The sequence below is a fragment of the Hippocampus comes genome, unplaced genomic scaffold (genome assembly GCF_001891065.2).
Source record: "Hippocampus comes isolate QL1 unplaced genomic scaffold, H_comes_QL1_v1.1 scaffold76, whole genome shotgun sequence".
Lineage (NCBI taxonomy): Eukaryota > Metazoa > Chordata > Actinopteri > Syngnathiformes > Syngnathidae > Hippocampus > Hippocampus comes.
The window spans coordinates 4,048,506-4,070,274 of NW_017805277.1; the positions used below are offsets into that span (position 1 = coordinate 4,048,506).

Here is a 21,769-nt window from a genome sequence, read left to right on the forward strand (position 1 = left end):
AGTCCAATGAAGATGATGGGGGGAAAAAAAAAACGCTGTTTCACTGACAAAAGATGAGTGAGGCAGTTATGTTATTCATGTCACGATAACAGGCCCCCATGAATATGCATTGTACCTCCAGATGACACACAAATCATGAGACACCAGTCAAGAGAAATACTATACAATAAAATTTACTTTCCTTGGACTAACTCATAACTAACTGATTCGTTTTTTTATGGAGTGGCACATTCCATGTGAATGTTCTGAACTCCTACTTCACTGACAGTGCCCTATTGTGTAGGATTATTTCCCCAATGGTGGTATCAAAGTGGGGGTCAATGGAGATGCAACTCAAATTCCTATAACTCATGTCATGTTCTTCTATAGATCACAGACTAATTGAGATCAATTTAAACAGCACCTCTGCTGGCTGTAGCAAAGTACTGCGTTCTGTTTCTCACCAATTATCAACAATGCTCACCAAATTCGAGTACCTTATTTTGCTCTCGACACTTGCCTTTGGAAGTTTGGAAACACATTATTGACCCAAGTAAAAGTGCAAAGAAATGAGTTCAACAACTGCATGTACAATTGTGTGGATTGTATCTTGAGAAGCAGATATGATTGGAGAAATAGACAGCTAGACAAGACCACAAACCCATACATCGACCATAAAAAGTGCGTCGGAGAGGAAGTCATGTGAATGTGCTTGTTCTTTTTTTTTCCCCTGTCAACACAATGCACGTCCCCATCCTCCTCTTCCTGAAAGTTTAAATGAGTAAAGTGTCTCGAGAGATAAGTGCAGATGGATTCATTCCATCCACAAAAAGCCAAGTGCAATGATGTGAGCTGACGTGAGGGCCCCCCCCAAGTGATTGAGTGACCTTTAACCTTGAGAACTGACCAAAACCACCGATCTGATGAGGAGAATATGTGAGGTGGGGAGGGAAGCAATACAAATTGAGGATATATAAAAAAACAGGGGGTAGGGATTGACCCCCCCGAAACAGTTGTGAAAGGCATGGCTCTATTCTATCCAAACATCTCTTTTCACAAGACACCTCCCTACAGTAGGGTTCGTCAGTCTTGTTTCCCCAAGGAGACCTCACTTGTGGAAAATTCATGCGGTTAAGAATTGTGTTTGATAGGCAGTCTGGGATCATTGAGTGGACGTGACCTCGCACGAGAAAAAGATGAAACGAGGGGCCCTAATTATTTCTTTTATTTGTTTAACAAAAGCATTCCTAGGAAGCACTCCTTTCTTTCTTTGGAGAAAAATGTAGCACGTACAAAAGACATTGGACGCAGCTCAGCTGCCTCTCCTGGTTATCAGCAAAATTAACATTGAAATACATTTGTGCGTTTGGTGAATATGTCAAGGGTTATAATATTTGTCAAGAACTTAGTTGACATGGGCAATATATGCCATGACATTCAACCCAACCAGCACAACATTTGGATCATTTGAACAATGAAGTGATATCCAATACAAAAGATGTATCACATATTCTGCCATTACAAAGGTAATGTTTTGATTGACTGTCAGAAAAGTATGCATCGAACAATACGTTTATGATTGTGGTTGTAGTTTTGCAGTGTTATGGAATTGTACTACATTATAATGAAATCTGAGTCTATTATCTCAATCAGTCACACAGGAGCTAAAAAGAAACACTTAAAACACTACTTCAAACACCAGTAGTGACATCATTAAACATTTTGTTCAATAAATCTCTCTCTTTCACTTTTTAAATATCTGATAGAATCCAATGATATTCAATAAAGGACTTATTGAATATCATTGGATTGAGCAGGGCATTATAATGTGAATTGTGCATACAGTTTTTTTTCAATTCCACACCGTAATTTTATAGTTATATACTATACATAAGAATGTGAAAAGTACCACAAATGAAAACTAAAGAAATTCCTGATGCAAATGTCAACAGGATCTTATTTTCTGAGTCTTTTAAATAGTTACAAAACAATTGTTCATGAGCAGTTTCTGTTTTGTTTAGTTTTTTTTAACAAGGCCCCAGACATGTTTTTGATTTTGAATCAACAACAAAACACACAGAAAACATATACACGACATTGCAGCCATTCACGCAGTCAAGAAAGGCGTTTTCCAGGGCTCGGTTTGAACCTTGCCCACGGAGAAGCTCACAGTGCCTTTCAATGTCAATTAAACATAATGACAGGAAATAATTAACAAAGACTCAAGCTTCTCTTTACACCCTGCCCTCATCCAAAGTCAAAAGTTTCCAGCACTTTGCACAAATGAACATCCATCGTGTGTGAGCATGCTGAAAATCAGATTGTTTACATGCACCTGATGAACGTCACATATTTAGAAAGATTTTCAGTGAGTAATTTAGGAGTTTACGCTTTAGTGTGTTTGAAGAGTCTGCGACAGTGTCAGCACAATCGAAAAAAAAATCCATCATCTTACTTTGACCTCTGATGTTTGCATGCTCTGCTCAAATGCAGATCCCAAGACTTTGTCAGCTTGATGTGGTTATACAGCTGCTCCTGTGGTCCTTTTCAAAGCACCTGGCTGAGCATGCGGCATTGTGAACTGCATGTGGCCTTTCAGTCCTGTTTACATTGCAGCCAGGTTCCACAGGCAACCAGTTAAAAAAAAAAGCCTGGGCAAGGAACACACAGAAGCTATAGTATTGTAATGAGTGGTTAGAATGAATAAAATACTCTACCCTCAGTAGCTCTTTGATCAACTAGCTCCCGTCGTATTGTTGGTGACAGTTCCCCGGAATGCATTGATGCTTCTTTCAAGCCAAGTTCAACATGTAAAAAGTAGCATCTGATATCAGATGTATTGCCCCCCTGGCTCTGCATCCAACCAGGTTCCCACCCGCTGGGGCAAATATCCAAATATCCACACCAGGTTTGAATACACTTTAGTAGAGGGGAGGCAGAGAACAGTTGTTGTTGACCATACTGACAGAAACTGGAGGTGGGTGTGTGTGTGTGTGTGTGTGTGTGTGTGTGTGTGTGTGTGTGTGTGTGTGTGTGTGTGTGTGTGTGTGTGGAGGGTGGTAAAATCATCCCACTGTCACTCCAGATCATGCTCGTCCATCCACAGTCATAAAGTTCCTGCTCGTCAAAATTGTGTGGCAAAGTGGGATAAAAAAGAAATGAGTGACATGAAATATACTGCTCAAGCATTGAATTAGCACCGCTTGGCTGAGTCGATGCCTCTCAAACATATGCTGCTGGAGCCTCACATGCAAAGAGAGGTACAGGACTACTGCCAGTGTCACCTCAACTCCTCCACTTTTAGCCTTTCCTTCCACGTTTTTTTTAAAATAAGTCTCGGGTGCATACATGCGACTCGGGCTCCTTTGCTAACAACAAAATATATTCATAGGCCAATGCTATTAATCCTAAGTCAAGTACAGCCATTTTTCTGTTTCACTACTAAGCTACTAATGTGCTGGTATCACGGTGTGTGCAGTGGCGTGCCGTCAGGGCCTTCTAGGCCTTATCTGCAGGCCTGAACATTATCAAAATCGCTGAGTTGCATTTAAAACATTGTAGAAATTTGTCAAAATATTGGATGAATTGATTTCCAACAGTCTTTTGTCTTTTTTCAATGTCGTGTGTCTTGGCAGCGCAGCTCCAAGTCATTTATGGATTGCTGTATTGTTATCTTTGTCATCCAATCAGATTTCAGCTTCTATGTGTTGCTCTATCGCCCCATACAATTGAAACAACACTCATTTTTATTTATTTATTTATTCCATAAAAATTCAGATTCAGTAAAGGAGGGCCTGCATGAATCCTTCCGAGTAGGTCAGCACTTTTCCGTCCTTTGATTGGTTCAGAGCGACTCATGTGGGATTCATTGCAAAAAGCCGGGAGCGGATGACGGTACATGATTGAAAATTCTTTTTCAAGGTGGACTTTCCCAAAAAAGAAGAAAAAGAAAACCTGGGCATTGTGAGGATAAATCAGAGAATGCTTGAAGCTAGCCGGCTTGGCAATGGCAAAAGGATTTATTTCTCACTTTCACAGTGACCATTTAATCACATAGCTCTCCACACTGCGACCAGTAAAAGATGGCTGACTTTGCCTACAAATAATATACAACATTGGTGATTTAAAGTTTTGTTTTCTTGGCATGTTGTTAGATAACGATTGTACACTGTTATACTGTAGTGAATAGATTTTGAGTTAAATGTATTGATGTCCCAGTGAAAGCCAACATCTCAAAGCCAAAGCCCACGACTGGGTAATGTCAAACTTCAACCACAATGGTGAGGTACAGCACAAATAATGACTAAAAATAACTTACAAAAATACAGCTTCAGACAATGAAAGAACGTTGTTATGAATTCAGATTCTACCATGCTGTTAAAGTACAGTATAGAATAACAGAATCCATGACTATTACAACAGTGTGACAATGAACATGTAAATAACCATAGTGTTGTTTTAGTTCCCCCAAGAAAAACATGTCTTTGTAAAACAAAATCCATCACCATCTGATTTATGGCTCGGTGAAAACAAACAGGAACAACATCCTCTTACCAATGTGTTTCGTCAGTGCTTTTACAAACAACAGGCTACAGACCATAAGCAGACCGCTAATATGTCACATGTCGGGCAGCTGGCAACATAAAAGGACCAGACGAAAAAAACAGACACTTTCTCACAATTGATAAAGGGCTGTTCAGGGAGAAAATTCCTTCCTGTGACAAAAAAAGTCAGATACCCACAAGACTTCCACATTCCCAACAGTGTTGTACACAAAGCAGAACAGCACAACACAAAAACTTTGAAAAAATAACAGCAGTACTGTTCAACTCCAGCCCACTTCATAAAGGTGCACACTTATAACGGGCCACCTACATCGGGGGATTGAATTTCCACATAAAATATATTTTGCTTCTATTTACTGTGATTTGAAGTTCACATAATGGATGCGCTCAATGGTGGTGTTGAGTGAAGGTATCCATGCCTGCAATATCCAAATACACGGACACGCACTACGGCTGACCGCTTCATGGCACATCGGTCATGGCTTTGCTCCATTGGACTTGCTAATTGCAATCAGCCTCCATCAAAAAACAAGCATTTTTTACGCTTTATAAGTCGTAGTTGTCCTATGGCCATTTGCCCCTTTCCGTTTGAAGCTAAAGGCTACCGAATGACGCTGAGGATTCAAAAGTGGAAAGATGATAAAATACTGAAACACATAAGTGTTTTAATAAACCTTGAAATAAACCAATTCATTAATTTATTAAAAACTGTCATTTGAATAAATATCACTGGATTCACCCTTTTATTTTGAAAATCAAAATACAGTTGGCAGTCCTATACCATGTTTTCTTTGCATGTATACTATAGTATATGAAAACATTCATTAATTCATTCATTTTCCGATCCGCTTTATCCTCACAAGGGTCGTGGGGGGTGCTGGAGCCTATCCCAACCGTCTTTGGGCAGTAGGCGGGGGACACTCTGAACCAGTTGCCAGGCAATTGCAGGGCACAACCCTCCATGCTCATACTCACACCTAGGGACAATTTTGAATGTTTAATCAGCCTGCCATGCATGGTTTTTGAATGTGGGAGGAAACCGGAGTACCTGGAGAAAACCCACGCAGGCCCGGGGAGAACATGCAAACTCCACACAAGGAGGCCGGAGCAGGGATTGAACCCAAGACATCTGCACTGTGAGGTCGACGCGCTAACCACTGGCCCACCGGACCGCACACATAAATATATATTTTTTTAAATACACATTTTTGCCTCCTTCTTTGCAGGCACGGTAGGCTGTCTTTAATTGTTTTTTACTTCCAATGTGTTTTACGGTAGAAAAATAAATGACGTAGCACCATACCATTTGGCTCTGACCATTGCTCTGCATGTCTCACTACCTCCTCTCCCAATGATAACATTAACCGTCTGAAAATAACAGCAGTTTCCAAGTATTCCATTGACCGTTTCATCCATACTTGTGAGCTGTTGACTATCTGAAGAAATAAAGGTTTCCATGACCAAAACTAGGTTGATTGGTATATTGAATGTTCATAGACAGGAACATGTTCATATGATTATTGCATTTCATGCCGTTGTCTTGTGTACAATGAGCTGACAGATCAGGCAGAGAGCCATTGGACGTCTTGTCAGCTCCATCACAAAGCCCTTTTTCGCAACAGTGGGGAAGAGGTATGCACATCAAATCACCTCTTGTCCCTCAGTGTAGGCTGGCCTCATTTTCTGAGCCGGTTGAAACACAGACTCAAGTTAACCCAAAGATTCATGACTGGTCCTTGGACTCTGCAGCCTCCAGGTTAATGACTAGTCAGGGCTTATTCACTCCATTGTTGTTGCGGAATAGACGTAAAGACAAAACATGTTGGGAGGGTCAGCAACTTCCAGCGGCCTTTCCCTCCTCCAACATTCCTGATACGGACATTAATGAGTCCCTAAGGGACGCAGACGTGTAGGTAATTAATCTTGGCAGGACACACTTTCTTCCACGTTCGCAAATCCGTAATGCATAAGTGTGGCGTCTTTTGGAGTGACACTGTGAAAATACTGACATGGAATACAAAGAATGCTCAAAAATTCGGACTCGTGGCAATTTAGCCACTGACCCAGGAGATGGAATTTGGTGCTTTTGTTGGTTTTGCAGTACTGCAGAATTAGAAGCCGTTACGGGTTTGTCCAGCAGTAAAAAGGCCCTCAGATGACCTTATTTTCACCGTTGTTTATGATAAGTAATGCGCTTGCCAGCACTATATCATGGTGCCATCTGTTGCATGATTGAGTTTGGATTCAAAAATGATGCGGGATTTTAAAAAGATTGCGCTATTAAAAAAAAAAAAAAAGATTTGAGCTGATTGCTTTGGCAAGATGGCAAAAAGTAAGAACACAAAGTTGTAAATCTATATGTTGGTCCTTACTGTACATCCTCAAATCGTGGCCTATGCTCAAATAGACTGTGTGTTAATCGCTGGGTGTGTTGCCGACTTGAACAAATAAACGCCTCCCATTAAAGGCCTCATTTTTCTTCTCAGCAAATAAAAAAAAAAAACACTTCAGGCCACCAGTTACCTTAATTTACAGCAGCCAAGTTGTAAATTTGTCAAGAGCGCTCATGCTTGTCTGCTTCTGTTGCACCGTATCAGCAGGTGCATCTGTATGACGTGACCTGTGGAAGTTCCACCCACAAGTGCACTTCAATATTAATGGGTGGTGTGAATAAAACGACAAACAAATAGAAACTGTGAATGTGAGACGGTTATACATGCCATTCCCATTTTAACACGCAAGAAACAATTCTCTGCTGACCAACCAATAGGTCATAGGATGTTTAGTTTGCCTCTAACTCAAGCATAAAAGCCCTCCTCTCACATTGACACCTTGTTTTTAAATAGCCATTTAGTACACTTTCCTGGTATTGTCACTGTGTGAAGAAATACAGTTTTCGTTGTCAGCAGGATCAACTCCAACACGAATGTAGAGCTCTGGCTGTAAACATGAGAAGCCGTATTTTTTTCTCTCTCCTCTGCAGTCATGCCTTGCATGAGCAGGCAGGGATGGCAGGAGGCTCAAACCTTTAACCTCCCCTTTGACGTCGCTTCCCAACGTCTCCTTCGTCTCGCTGAATCCCTACAGTGCATCGCCAGAGGTTGACAGGTTCCTCACCATGGATGGCATGATCACCACTTGACATTTGTCATTGTACCATCTGCTACATCAAGCAATACTTCCCCTCTCGCCATTGCACGGCTTGTGCCCGGAACAGAAATAAGCCTCTGGTTGACTGGCAAAATTTCAACCAGAAGCTTTGATTCAAAGACAGCCGCTAGTTAAAGAGGCTTAAGACACATCCCACGTAGCCAGGAACAAGATGTTTACATGACTTCAATATTCGGGTTGAGGGAAAAATTCTGGTTTCTGAAACATTCAGAATAAGCTTTTACATATGTGAGCAGACATAGTTACTCCCGTATACATGTTAATTGCGATCAATTATAAACAGTGACATACGGATTATGTCATAATGCAAATCGATGGCATTTCTTTTTCTGACATTATACCGTCAATAAAACACGTTATATTCATGATTCCTCCTCCCTCCAAAAGCATTTATCTGTACTCGGTCTGACTTTCGCCATGCTAATTCATCCATTCACCCCTGCTTGTGTATTTTTGGTGAGTTGCGCACCAGACGCACAGACTTATATACTCACATTTATGTGCGCTTGTATTCACATTGGGTAAATGTTGCTGTTGAGACAGAAAATAACGTAAAAATGCAGCGGAGAAATCAATGTGTTCAAGTTAGGCTCGCTTTGTGAGTGGTAACGTAAGATGACATCGCTGGCGTGTACAAGTACAGTGCTTGCTTGAACTCAAAAGATTCTTTACAGATGGGGCTTTCAGAGAACACAAACTAGTGTTCCTTTCAATGGAGGTATTCCGATTGCGTTTATATGAACAAAAATTCAGGTTAGAGAAGGGGTAAGTCAGGGTTCTTATTCTGGATTTTAAAACTATGTATGTGTATGAGTCTGAACATATGCTGTTTTTTGCACGTTTACATGGCCTTTCAAATATTGCCAATATTTGTTTTTTGAAAGAGTTATTGCCTGCATGTCAACGTGGTCAATGAATGATCCAATTCACCTTCACAATAAAAGAAGTAATTCTTTAGCAGGCTTTTGATGACTGTCTTTACCTGAGATTGATCCCTTCTGTTTCTGTAGTACTCTTACAGATTTTGCACTCTGGAATTGAGTTGTGTTCCTTGCGTGATAGGACACCTCAACGGTATAGTAGTTATCCTCTGGTTCCAAAGGCACAAGTCCCCCCCAGATGAGCTCCTGCCACCCCTAAGTTAACTCTTCTTAAATATACTCTTTGAGGCTTAACCATATCAACAGAGCCAGATTAACCAACGCTTACTGTACACAAATAAACCAGCATGCGGCATATAACGACACATACAGTATGTCCCGAAGCAACGCATACTGTAATGATATTTCTACCTGTCACATACAGTGCTCAAATGGAGACTTAATGCTCAAGCTGCTAAACTACACATATAGAACCATTATACTGATTGACAGCCACACGGGTACATGACAATATTTGATAGTGATATTAGCGTGGCTTTTTGTGATGCCATAGTATTGTCAGTCAGCATTCATCTCAAAGCACAACTATCTCCAAGTGCTGCTTCATATAATAAATTAATGAAGAAAATGATCATCAGTACATCTGCCTCACAGTCAAGAGAATTGCCCTTAGGTGTGTGAATGTGAGGGTGCTCTGAGATAGATTGGTGGCCAGTCCAGAGTCCCCTCCACCTCCCACCGAAAGTCAGCTGGTATATGCTCCAGGTCACCCGCGACCCTCATGAGGACATGCCGCATTTGAACATCGGTGGATGGATAAATGATTATCAGTATTAAAAGTCTGATTTCTAAAGAGCCACAGGACCTTTTTCTAGTTTTTTAGAGTGTAAAACATCCACATTGTTTCACATGCTGACTCCAGGTGGAACACAAAGCCAGTACATAGCACAACACAACCCAATGACAGCATCTGTTTTCCTTGACAGTGATAACTGGGCTTTAAATCTTCCATAAATCCAGACTGCAATATAAACAAAAGCTGACAAAAAGATGAGGAGAACGTCTGGCTCTCACTACAGGAGCAGGGAGCATGTGATCAGCGGCTGCTGGTTGGTTGGTTTTTAAATCAACAAGATTTGGTTGGGGAGGCCCTATTGTGACTCTCTGCCAGCCAGCCGGTCTGTTGGCCACGAACAGGCTAAGGTTCCTGATCCTCATCACGTGTGCAGGGTGCAGGAGAATTTTGAGGGGGGTGGGGCGTTATGGTACACCAATATACCTCAATAGAGCTTTATTTGAAAAACATGATGAGTCAGCACAGCAGTAGGGGAAAACAAACTAACAAAGGGAGTACAGGACAAAGTGTAGGTGCCAGGTGCTACAGGAAGTGTGGTTTCACAAGAAGACATACCTGTCAGGTACTTTCCAACAACAAAACCCTCCCTAAACAGTTCTGCGTTATGGTAACATCGTAATAGGGAAATAGTGTGTCTCAAACACACAAGCAGTGTAACACTAGAGGGGCGGTTCCAACGCCTAAGGCCGCACCCAGTCCTCAACAGCCCGACAATGATAACTTGAAATGTCCCGGAGGCATGTCACAGAAAGCTGTCTCTCTTCCGAACCTGACAGGTGTCTTTTTGTTTACCTGAGCACACATTGTGCACATAACTTTTTTTAAGGCAGATCTATCTGCTTCAATTATCAATTTCTGTTTATTCATGCAGAAGGTGTTTTTAGAAATAGATATGAACACAATTCCACTTCAAGGGCCTGTTCTTCCCGCTATTGGAACATATCTTAAATCAAACTAAAAAGACTTCACCCCATGCTGACTGTACAACGGCATCTCAAAGCTAGCGCATGTGTGCCTGTGGCAGTCATTTAAGGCAGGTTTTTATCCTCCAGAAGTGTATAAAATGTAGGCATTCCAAGACAAACTTTCAAGTAAAATTGCACATTAGTGTATGCAAGAACCCCAACTCATTAGGAAGGCCATGTAATATATTGGAGATGTCTGAGTTCAACAACCAAAATAATACTTATCAGACATCAAACTATGACATGCATCGTGCTTTAATGAAAGCAGTAAGTAGGAAACAAGGAAAAAATATGCTTGTTTGCCTGAAGAGCTGAGATGGAGACTGCTAAACCAGAGGGAGATAAATCAGAAAACATTAAATTATGCAACGATAATTTGCATTTCAACTTCAGTTCACCGTTTGAAGATCTTTATTAGGAATTTAGATCTTGTAGAGCTTTCATTTCTTTGAGGAAGACATCATTGAGTATGGTTGATTGAACACAAACATGACCGGACTTGTTGAGTTTCTCGGGGGACAGAGGGCACAGAGCCATTCAGCAATGAGGCGTGCATTGTGCACGGGCAATTGACAGATTATATTCATAGGCGAATCAACTTGATGATGGTTCCTTGACAGACAATCCTGGCTATACTCCAAATTAAAGAAAAGGAAACACAGCCCAGCCCAAGTTAACTTTTACTGAATAACTAAAAAAACATGATTTAACTGTCAAATTGTCTTTAAATAGTGGGAGTAGCTGGAATAACAAACGGACAATGAAATCTTTGTCGCCCTCTAACGTTTAAAGCAAGAACTGACTCCACGAAACAAACCCCATTCACAAATATTTCAAGGTAAATCTATTTGTTTCTTTTTCTTTCTCTTCCAAAGAGTAAAACCATTCTTTCCCGCCACCACCAACAACTATGCTAAATATGATTTGAATGTAACATTATTTGTCACAATAACTATATTCTGTAAATGAAATACAGGGGAAACATTTTATTAATAGGCAGAAATTTGTGCAAGAGATGCAAACCATTCATTTGACTTGTTTTGAAATTAAAACGCCGAAAAGTCCATTTGGCTTCAATTCCCGCACTAAAAGGTTGAGTTTCTCTACCGTTTCGATCTCGCAAGCACTCCACACTTTTCAGCTGCATCACCACTTTCTTCTGTATATGAACCATACATGCTCAGAACGTGATCCATTTAAAGGGGGAAACCTCCCTGTCTTACCTTACATCGAGAACGTCACCAGATCACCAACAAAGTATCCTTATCGGCCAAGCGCCAAACGAGTTCGTACCTTTCTTTCTCTTACAGCCTGAGCCTCCAGACTGACGCGAGCTCAGACATCCAGCAGCACTTCGCTTGGCGATGACAGCACGCCGGGAGAAAGTCCCCGCCCACCGGCACTCCTGCTGCCCTATGTGTCGGTTGGTGAGGTGGTTTATTTCCACGGTTTATGTTTTGTGCGTGCGGGCTGGCGCCTATCGTGTGCGTGTGCCGAAGCGAAACCAATGTGGACTCGTTTACATATTAATCTCAAGACTGTTGTATTCACGCGTAAACTGACCTAATTATTACCAACCATCTTTAAGTTTATTTTCGTCGGCCCGAAACTCTGTGGATCCCACAGTGACACCGTCTGACTAAATAACACCATGAGCGCTTTCAAAATTGGAATAAATATTCATCCAGATAGTGTATATGTGCTGTTAATCATAATGTAACTTTAAAACATTTACATTTTGTTTTTATTTGTAGCATTCCTTCAAATTCCTTTGAAAACAATTAATTCCTCGTCGTAGTCGTAACTACTCATCAAATATGGTCCATTAAACTTCTTTTCTTCTTGAGTCCCCACAAATTAATAATCTTGCGACAGTTGTAGTCATGGCGACGACAGAAGCTGGAAGGTGACCTCCTTTGGTCAATTGTAGCGGTTGCTATTTTACTCATGATCTACTAGAATTCATTCTCAATGCAAATCACGCATACATTTATAAAATCCTTCATTGTTTTGGCAAAACACAAAACATACAATACCACTAGCTTTAAAACATATCCCATTTTGATCATTTAAAAGAGTGTGTCATGGCTACAGTATAAACGAAAATAGAGATTTATTAAAAGTAGTACAGCCCCGTCACCTGTTTGCAGTATTTCATTTTAGTTTCATGTCATATACGTTTTGCACACTTGTTATTGTGTAGTTTTATTAATACTGTTCTGTTTTTTGCTCAGTAAGTTACGAGGTAGTCGGAAGTCGCCACAATAATAAACATTGTTAAAGTAATATCTAACGCCCTTGATTTTTATTCTTTGAGGTGGCAGAATTTTTATACAACTCACACTGTGGGTAACACCCCTCAGGGAGTATTGACTCTTTTTGTCAACCTTTAGCAGCAATTTATTGAAATGTTAGGAAGTACCGGATATCCGGGGTGATGAGGTAACCCAGCGCTTTCTTTCCGGCAGAGAGCGTACAAAACTCCGATCACTTGAACGCAACATTAGCTCGCGGCTAGCGAGTATGCTCACTGGAATTGTCGCTGATTTTATTGCACTGTGTGTTGTACCCACGTCGCTGTTATGATGTCAAAACAACCAGGTGGAAACCCGAAACAACAGACTCTCTTTTCATTTGAGCTTTTGGTGGAATATATTTGTATTGACTGTGAAAAGAAAATCTCTGACGAGCTTGCTGTTGGAATACGACTGTTGGACTTCCCAACGCTGCTGATTTATCCCCCTGAACTGAGAAGAGATGATACACTTCAGCACCAACAGCACGACAATAACAAGCGATTGGTATATTCGTTTAACAGAGGCAAGTCGTGTTTCTTCGAAATGAATCTAGACTCCCTGCATACGCAACTCACCAACACACCTGTCTATGTTATGATTCTCGACTTGAAAGACGAGATACCGAAATTATTAGGGACGTCCCTCATCTCGTTGGCTTCTATCATGGACAGAATCAGACGTGACTCCATGGAACACGATGTTACTAGTTGCTCATCATATGGAGAGCGGGGCTTTGTGCGTGTAAACAACCTTGCAGAGGAGCCGGTTGGAGTTATTTCTCTGAGTTATAAACTGCTAACTGTGGGAGTCAGCCTACCGCTGCGTGTGACGAAAACTATCCCGATTTCCAGAGAACAGTGTCCTCAAGAAGGCATCATAAAGAAGAGAGCAAATAAAATAAACAATTCTGACTGTATGAGATTACAGTTGCCCACGCAGGACAGTTCTGATGATGGTGGGGATGATATGGATAAACATGCTGCATCCACTCAGACTGAACGTGTCCCAATAAGTCACATTCCTCACACAGTCCAAGAACAGAAGAGTTTTGAGGAGGACCTAACTGTGTTTTGTCCCCCATGTCTTTACTATTGCAATTCTGGCAAGGAAAAACATAGCACCCAAGAAAATGAGTACAGATTAGTTGAACCTGACTCAACAGTTCTAACGCAAAAAGACACATTCTCTGAAAATGAAAATTCCTCAGAGATGGACCTGGTATTGCAAAATACACCCAAAACATCAGAAAATGTGGCTCCAAAAGTACTTGAGGAAGCTCTGAGACCGCTGCCCCTCCTTAATGCTCTTTTTGTTGAACTGTCGCAGTTAAATGTCCATAACCTGCACCAGCAGTCTGTGTTGAATCATCCAGACTTGGATTGGATTTATAAAAGAGATTCTCTTGGGGCTTCAGATGGACAAGGGATCACACCAAAAACAAGGCCAGTGCAAGAAAGCAAGGTGGACCACAGTCTTCATTCAAAGCATTTACATTGCCTGGGAATAGTTTCTCCCCAAAATATGAATGCTGAACCTAAAGGACCAATGCAAAAGAAGCAAAGTGAGAACTTATTTGAGAGTAAAGAACACAGGAAAAAGCTAGTGTACAAAACTACAAAAACGTACAATTTAAGGCGGCAGAAAAACTGCACAGTGGTGAAGCATCGGGACTGTATGGCATCACACACAGCCAATGAAACACAGTCAAGTACAAGTAAAGGGAAGAAATCAGCTAAGCGTAAAGATTTTATTCCCAAAGAAAATATGAAAAAGACACAAAACATGCAAGTTGTCACTGCAGTGGAGGGTACAACAAAGGTAAAACATGATGATAGATCGAAGTTGGAAAATCCGAAGCAAGACAGAAAAACTGCATCCATCTCCCCCCCTCGTGTCAATGATGATGATGATGATGATGATGCCACAATCAAAAAGCTTCCCGAAATGATCCTGACATGGACTAAATCAAAGAGCCAAGATGTTAAACTGGACTCTTGTAAAAGTAGTAGACCTAGTAGCCGCAGGTCTTTACTGTCAGACACCGACAAAGAAGAGGACTACGCAGATGACTTTAACAGTTTTGAGGCCAGTGATGCAGACACAACCACTAGTCCCAAACCTGCCCAATCCAAGCCTCCTTTTCCCCATGGATTCCACACTTCAGATTTGGACTCTGAACCCTTTAAGGAGAGACCCCTCCTCCCCTCACCAATTAGAGGTCACAGCCCCGTACAGCGGGTATTGAGGGGCACACACCTCATCCAGCCTCGAACACGAGACTCTGCACTCAGCTGCTCTTCTGATGAGGATGGAGCGGCCTCTGTGCAAATGCGATGTTCCAAGAAACAGGCAAATGATGACAGTTCTGAAGCTACGTCAGCAAGGGGCCAAAAAAGTGAGAACAGCAGCCTCGTTTGGCGAGGTTCTTCAGATTCTATACGCTCTGACCCACTGGAGGCTGAGGAACTGGAAGACGACCTTGGATCTCTGGACTTCAGAAAAGAGTATCAACATATATCTGAGCTTGTGGGCTTCAAACTTCCTGGCTACACACTGTAAACACAATGTCTCTACTACATATATGGACACAGGGCTAATGGTCTTCTAGGATTGCACATAGTATTGATTACACATAATGTGTACATTTGTATTTGAAATAAAGACAATATATAAAAAGGCTCAATTTCTTCAAATATTTTCCAGGTGGGCTCACTTTGACCTCTAAACACATGTCCAACTGTTCAATGGTACTGTGCTTTTTGTACAACCAGCTGTTCTTGGAGGCCTGCTGCACCTACAGCAACACGGCTGAAAACAACTGAACTGTCTCAGTGTGCGGGGTTGACCACTAATGAGTGGCCGGCAGTCTGTCACTTCCTTTGCTGTGATTAAAAAAAAAAAAAAAAAAAGACTCATGGTCGAATGGCATCACCATCCTGTTTGAAATTTGAAGCCTTGCAATGGCAAGGTAATGTTGAGTAAATGTTACGGGTCGTCTTGGTGTCATTATGTCAAAATGTGAACAGCATAATGAAGAAGACTTTAAAAACTTTGTACCATTTTTCGTTCAACCAGTTGGCATATTCATGGATCAAGTGTTTTGTTGTTCACCTTTTTATTGGAGAAGTGTGTTATGCAAGTAAAAAAACACTGCAGGGTTGGACGTGTAGCCTACATTCAGAAGTTCAGAGGTTGAATAAAGTTCTGCAAAAGTTAGGGTCAATTTTAGGGCAATCCTAAATTTTACCTTAAGCCGAATTTGATCCTAAATTTTACCTTAAACCGGATATTCCTAACATTTTGTGAGTGGTGTTAAATGGTGATTACATCCCATAAAATAATGCACAGTAATAAAAGTTATATGGCAAGTAATATGGCACGTATATTAAGTGCTTTAGATTTGGGTTTTTTTTAATCCATTTGCATTGCTAGAACATCTCTAAGTATATAATTTCTTCCCATTATGTATTTCGTGAGCGAAACTATATACCAGTAATGTATTTTCCTTTTTAGGCACAATCCCATTGTCTTCATGTTTCACCTCAAACGAAGTTTGAAATAGACAATTGAAGGAAAACTGCTCGAATGTCAAAAACATCTGATATATTGAGAAAATAAATTGACTTCCCAAAAAGAATTACTTATTTTTAACACGTACAATGTTTTTGAGTGCGTTTTAAAACGTCTTCGTGAGCCTTCTGCGCATGCGCACGGTTTGTTTACGGAAGTGAAGCGGCGTGCCAGAAGCCGTTGATCAAATGCTCAGACACGTTTTCTTGACTGGCCCGCCAGGTAACTATTAAGGCATTGCACTCACTCCACTCTCTGGAAACTTATTGACTGAGATTTGTGTTCGCCACTATTTCACGAAAACATAATTTAAATGAGGCCAATACAGTCGTTTTTTTTTTTAATCAAATCAGATTCTACGAGTGACTCGTCCAGTAATTAATTTCGTTAACCCCCCTTCCCGTCCCCTCAATAAAATACACCAAATAAAAGGAAATTGATAAACAGAGAAAGTTAGGTAGTCAGTCTTTCCCTGACAATGTGCTAATTGCCACAGCATACCGAAGTGTTAAGTGAAAAGATGCATTAACAATGTTGTCAGCGGTGCCCTCGTTTTACGACGGTATCGATATGAATTTAGAGGTTACGACCTATTGTAACAAATATACGTCACTACATGGTACAAAAAGACACTCAAAGCTACAGCGATTTGTTTGATTGTTTTAAAGTCATGGACAAGTGTTTCCAATATCAATATTTATTTTAATTAAACTTAATTACTGCATAAGTCTTTCAAAGTGTTTCTCAACCTTTATTGAGCCAATGCACCCTTTTCCATCCACACATCCAGCCATCCAGCCATATCTAAAGGCAAAATCTCATGGCACACCATTAGACAAGAATATCATAAAAATGTAATGACATGATGACGTTCTTGTTTCAGTTTACTCACAAAATGCCTTGGTGGGAAATCTGGGCCTTTCCGGTTATGTCACTGCCATAGGAACAAGACTCCACCATACTGAATAGTGAGGACCCACATATCAATATATCAGTAAGTTGACCAGTATTTTTGCTGCAGGTGTGGGTAAAACCACTCTGGTCCAGAAGGTGTGTGATGAGCTTGTGTCCTCGGGCCACTCGGTGGAAGGCTTTTACACGGAAGAGGTCAGAGAAGGAGGCCGCAGAGTGGGGTTTGATGTGGTCACAGCGAGTGGAGAAAGAGGCCGCTTGTCCAGAATCAGGTAGCAGGAATGTCAGACAAGCTGCTCTTTTTTGATGTTGTGTTTGATTAACCTCAGGACGCATTTCACCCAACAGTGACATCGCTGGTGAGTCTCATGGCAGACGGCAGTACACAGTAGGACAGTATGTTGTGGATTTACCTTCATTTGAACGGCTGGCACTCCCCCTCTTAAAGAAGGTACACCACACACTGGCGTGCCTGTTATAATTACCCTCGTCAACAGATCATAGAACACTGCCTTTTATTCCTGCTTAACAAAATCATCAAACCTTTTGATTTTCGCAAACCAGAGTGCATAATTGGAAGCCTGCAAACACATAAATTCCAGAGTGACATTTTTAGTAGCAGTGGTGCCGTCTCGCTGTCACTGACCATGAATATCCTGCTTGTAAAGTGAGCCCGTTGTGCCGCCTACACATTAGCTTTAAAGGAAGGTGTCATGGTGCTGCCTTTTCCTCTTATCTCTTGTCAATGTTTCTGTATAATCACAGTAAACCATTTTCTGTGTGCTCACAGCCTAACTCACATACAGTAGTACCTCTACTTATGAAATTATTTGGTTCTGGTTTCTTAACTAGAACATGTTGTAAGTCGAGACGGGTTTTCCATGTAATTCGTTCAACTCAGATCGCAGGTTTAGACTGCTGTTTAACCTTCTTGTTCGTGTTTAGACTATTGTTGAACCATTTTTCTGGAATCCTCCCCAAATATCTGCTACTACTCAACAACTCCTCCAGTCCGTAAAACAATGCTTCCATGATACACATCTGTCTCACTATTCTAATGTTCTGCTTTCAAAAGTGGGCTCAAGCCTTCCTGCATATGCGTGTTCTCCCAGTTATTGCGTGGGTTCTTTCGAGGGAATCCAGCTTCCTCTCACCTTCCAGAAACATGCATGTTATGATAATTTCGGACTCGAAATTTTCCATAGCCTTGAATGTGAGTGTGAACGGTTGTTTGAATGTATGTGCCCTGTGATTAACTGGCGACCAGCCTATGGTGTACCCCGCCTCTTGACCAAAGTCAACTGGGATAGGCTCCAGTCCACCATTTTATTGAGGATGAGCACTATAGAAAATGGACAGATGGGCAACACTGGCATGGAAAAATAGAGTGCTGAAATTTCAGCCAGTGCTCCTCCCATTATTTTATTGCAAGCCTATACAGTGATGCAAATTAAATTGTGAGTTTACACTGACCAGCAAAGTTGGCACGTTAGTGTTCCTGCATTCCAATCTGGCATCCCGCAGTTTTGTGTACTACCTGCAGATTTGTGGCGATGTCAGACAGCAACAACTGCTTTCAACACAACAGGGCGGAGACGTGAGCATCGGGTGCTAAACTTTATAATCCTGTTACAACTTCGCACAATTCCCTGTCACACAGGCCAAAAGTGCAAAATCGCTGTTGACTCAACCCCTACGTTCCAAGTGTATGCCGTAGGAACTAGTTCCAAACTGTTACTCTCCAACAGGGGTGCCCATTATGTCGATCCGGATCGACCGGTAGATCGAGGACTGGTCCCAAGTAGATCCGATGGCTGTAGATGAGGAAAAAAAACATTTGTGTGTCTTTGTACATTTTAGTAATATATTTTTTGTGTTAATGTACACTGCAACCTAATCATCCTATCAGTCTCATTTTCCCCAAAAAATATTTAAAAAATAAAAAATGAAAAAGCAGGTAAATCTTGAACCTACGGTGGCGCGTGACCTACGTCACCGGAAGTTATTAGCGCTCTGCAGTCTGCAATTGTAGCTTGTGATCAGAGCTGTTGCGCTATATCTTTTATCGTCATGATTCTCATTCAGAGTTTGCTTCGTGTACAATTCACTAAGGGCACGGGCAAAGAATAGGAATCTAGAGGGCCCAGGGAAGCACTTTAAAACGGTACGTGTGAGCTCCGATAGTGAACAGGCTGCAAAAGTGCATCGCATGCCTCCGTGTCAGGCTGTTTCTCATCATGGCGTGCATGTGTGTGTGTGCGTGCGCGTGCGCGGTAAGGGGCGATCCCGGGAGGTTGGTTGATCAAAAGTCGATCTTCGGTCCAAAAGGTTTGGGCAACCCTGCTCTACAATAAGTGAATAATTAGTTGTTCATTTTCCCTCCAGTCAGTGCTGTCCTGTGTCCAGGTTGCCTTGGAAGACGGGACCGGCAAGAAGGTGTTTGTCCTTGATGAGATTGGCAAAATGGAACTCTTCAGCCAGCCGTTCATCAAGGCGGTGAGACAGACACTAGACTGCTCTTCCTGCACCGTCTTGGGCACCATCCCCATTCCCAAGGGGAAACCGCTTGGCCTGGTGGAAGAGGTGCGGATTAGGAGCGATGTCAAAGTCTTCACTGTGAGTACAAACACAAATAGTGTACACTCGCTAGGAAAAGGGGGTGGGGGAGAGCAGGATATGTAGGTCAGTTTTAAGAGCTTTTAGAAGCGGTAGGACCATGTTTACACAAGGTCTTATGCGACAGTCTGTGGTGTGTTGCACCGAGCCATGCATTGCATTGTTGAGGACCTACAAGGATTAACAGCAAATCATGCGTGACTGATTAAACAACAAAGGCTTCGCTGAAATGTCCAGATAATTTATCATGGAGGGACACTCCGTTATGGATATTGTCATGTTAAGTACCAGTACTTATACTTATCCTGCACAAGGTTACAGTAAGGCGTTGTGTACTTTATGACTCACTGTTTCTCTCACACAAAGGTCACGTACAGTATTTCCACCTTTTAGCATGATAATCCTGCATTGTATACTTTGGGTTTAACATCAAGTACCGCCTGTTTATAACTTCTCAAAGTAACATTGTATTTGTTTGTTCTTCTGCCCAGGTGACGAGGGAAAACAGAAACACCATTCTGCAAGATATTCTATCAGCTCTTCGGGAGTGTTTAAAATAGCAGAGCTAGCATGAGGATAACAACTCTTGAAAGATAAACATGCAATTACATGCAATTGAGACCTCATTTTGTTGTTAAAGTATGCTTAGATGGAGTCGAACAGGTTTGTGACCTGATCACCCAGCTGTTCAATGAGTACACAATTTAGTTTTGTATTGTGCTCCCTCAAAATGGTTTCTCTGCTGAATAATTGATAGATCACATAGCATCTTGCCTTGTGTTATCAAATTGCTGGTCTTCACAATGCAGACACACGCAACAATTTTGAATTTTCCCAATTATAGACAGCAGGTTTTTGTTTTTAGGCCGCTTTGAGGATGTGCTCATTAAAATTCACCCAACATACTGTACAATATTTAACATGTATGCTTTATCAGTTGCAAAGCAGAAAAATAAATGTTTTTGTTCTTAGCTGCTTTGTGGTTTTCCTTGCAATTTCCATAATTGGTCCCTATACATTAGTGTGATTGCTGTCCGATGCATGTATGCTGGATTAAAAAAATGGGGGAATGCAGAACACAGTTCACAATTTTATGACACTGTGTTCGGATTGTGTTTGTTTATAACGACACCTGAGAGGGCAACATCAGACAAAGATTCATGTCATTTTTGTCCTTGGGTTGAAAGTGCGATGAAACAAAAATGTATCATCTTTTCCATCGTGATTTATTTTCACTCATAATTGCAAATACAGAATTTTGAAACTTAAATCATGATCATTCATTGGTACTGAAGGGTGCATAGGTGTGTGTGTGTGTGTGTGTGTGTGTGTGTGTGTGTGTGTGTGTGTGTGTGTGTGTGTGTGTGTGTGGGCGCGCGCGCGCTCGTGCGTGTATGGTGGAACGATGTTGGGTTGACACGTCCACCTCACAGTGCAGAAGCCCTGGGTTTGATTCCAGGCTCTGGCCTTCCTGTGTGGTGTTTACATGTTCTCCTCATACCTGTGTGGGTTTTCTCCGGGTACTCCAGTTTCTTCCCACATTCCAAAAATATGCATGGTCAATTGAACACTCTAAATTGCCCGAGGTATGAGTGTGAATGCTTGTTTATTATGTGTGCCCTGTGATTGGCTGGCAACCAGTTTAGGGTGTACCCCACTTACTGCCTGAAGACAGCTGGGATAGGCTCCAGCACGCCTGTGACCCCCATGAGGATAAACGGATTAGAAAATGGAAGTATATATGTGCATATATACAGTATATATAGGACCTATCCTCTTGGCTGTTAGAGTTCATACTTTCAAATCGACAGTAGCAGATACAGAGGCACATATCAAGAGCATAGATCAAGTTAATTTCTGAATCCGAAAAACCTCACTCTAGTGTGAGTTTTTAATCTGTCATGGGATTGAAGTTTTTGAAATAGAAAGCTAGCAAGAATATTGGCCTCTTCTCCAA

The 21,769-nt window shown here is 41.5% G+C and overlaps 3 protein-coding genes across 7 annotated transcripts in view; 2 read left to right on the forward strand and 1 right to left on the reverse strand.

The window, feature by feature from the left end:
• The window catches only part of LOC109516240 (signal-induced proliferation-associated 1-like protein 2), an 81,220-nt gene extending 69,404 nt beyond the window's left edge, over positions 1-11,816 (reverse strand). For 2 of the 4 annotated variants that reach the window (XM_019870619.1, XM_019870617.1), the window contains exon 1: positions 11,641-11,815. The gene's annotated coding sequence lies outside the window, so the exon portion shown is untranslated. Of the gene's footprint in view, positions 1-11,640 lie in introns of all 4 variants that reach the window. The other 2 variants (XM_019870620.1, XM_019870618.1) reach the window with 2 other exon arrangements.
• A 1,040-nt stretch (positions 11,817-12,856) lies between these two features.
• On the forward strand, positions 12,857-15,384 carry map10 (microtubule associated protein 10). Its single transcript, XM_019870676.1, has 2 exons — positions 12,857-14,206; positions 14,240-15,384. Exons 1-2 carry the CDS (start codon positions 13,000-13,002, stop codon positions 15,271-15,273), a joined length of 2,241 nt encoding a protein of 746 aa, XP_019726235.1. The 5' UTR covers positions 12,857-12,999; the 3' UTR covers positions 15,274-15,384.
• Positions 15,385-16,404: 1,020 nt separating this feature from the next.
• On the forward strand, positions 16,405-20,783 carry ntpcr (nucleoside-triphosphatase, cancer-related). 2 transcript variants are annotated; one of them, XM_019870677.1, is made up of 5 exons: positions 16,405-16,506; positions 17,306-17,468; positions 17,545-17,647; positions 19,582-19,812; positions 20,304-20,783. In XM_019870677.1, the coding sequence occupies exons 1-5, from the start codon at positions 16,473-16,475 to the stop codon at positions 20,370-20,372; spliced, it is 600 nt and encodes a 199-aa protein (XP_019726236.1). In that variant the 5' UTR covers positions 16,405-16,472; the 3' UTR covers positions 20,373-20,783. The 2 variants fall into 2 exon arrangements, with proteins under 2 accessions (XP_019726236.1, XP_019726237.1); XM_019870678.1 differs by having other exon boundaries at positions 19,603-19,812.
• Positions 20,784-21,769: the final 986 nt, after the last annotated feature.

Coding starts and splice junctions, on each gene's coding strand:
- map10 (XM_019870676.1), top strand. CDS start 13,000: ATGATGTCAAAACAACCAGGTGGAAACCCGAAACAACAGACTCTCTTT. Junction 14,207..14,239: donor TCTTCATTCAAAGCATTTAC/ATTGCCTGGGAA, acceptor CCCAAAATATGA/ATGCTGAACCTAAAGGACCA.
- ntpcr (XM_019870677.1), top strand. CDS start 16,473: ATGCTCAGACACGTTTTCTTGACTGGCCCGCCAG. Junction 17,469..17,544: donor GGCCGCTTGTCCAGAATCAG/GTAGCAGGAATG, acceptor TTCACCCAACAG/TGACATCGCTGGTGAGTCTC. Junction 19,813..20,303: donor GCGATGTCAAAGTCTTCACT/GTGAGTACAAAC, acceptor TCTTCTGCCCAG/GTGACGAGGGAAAACAGAAA.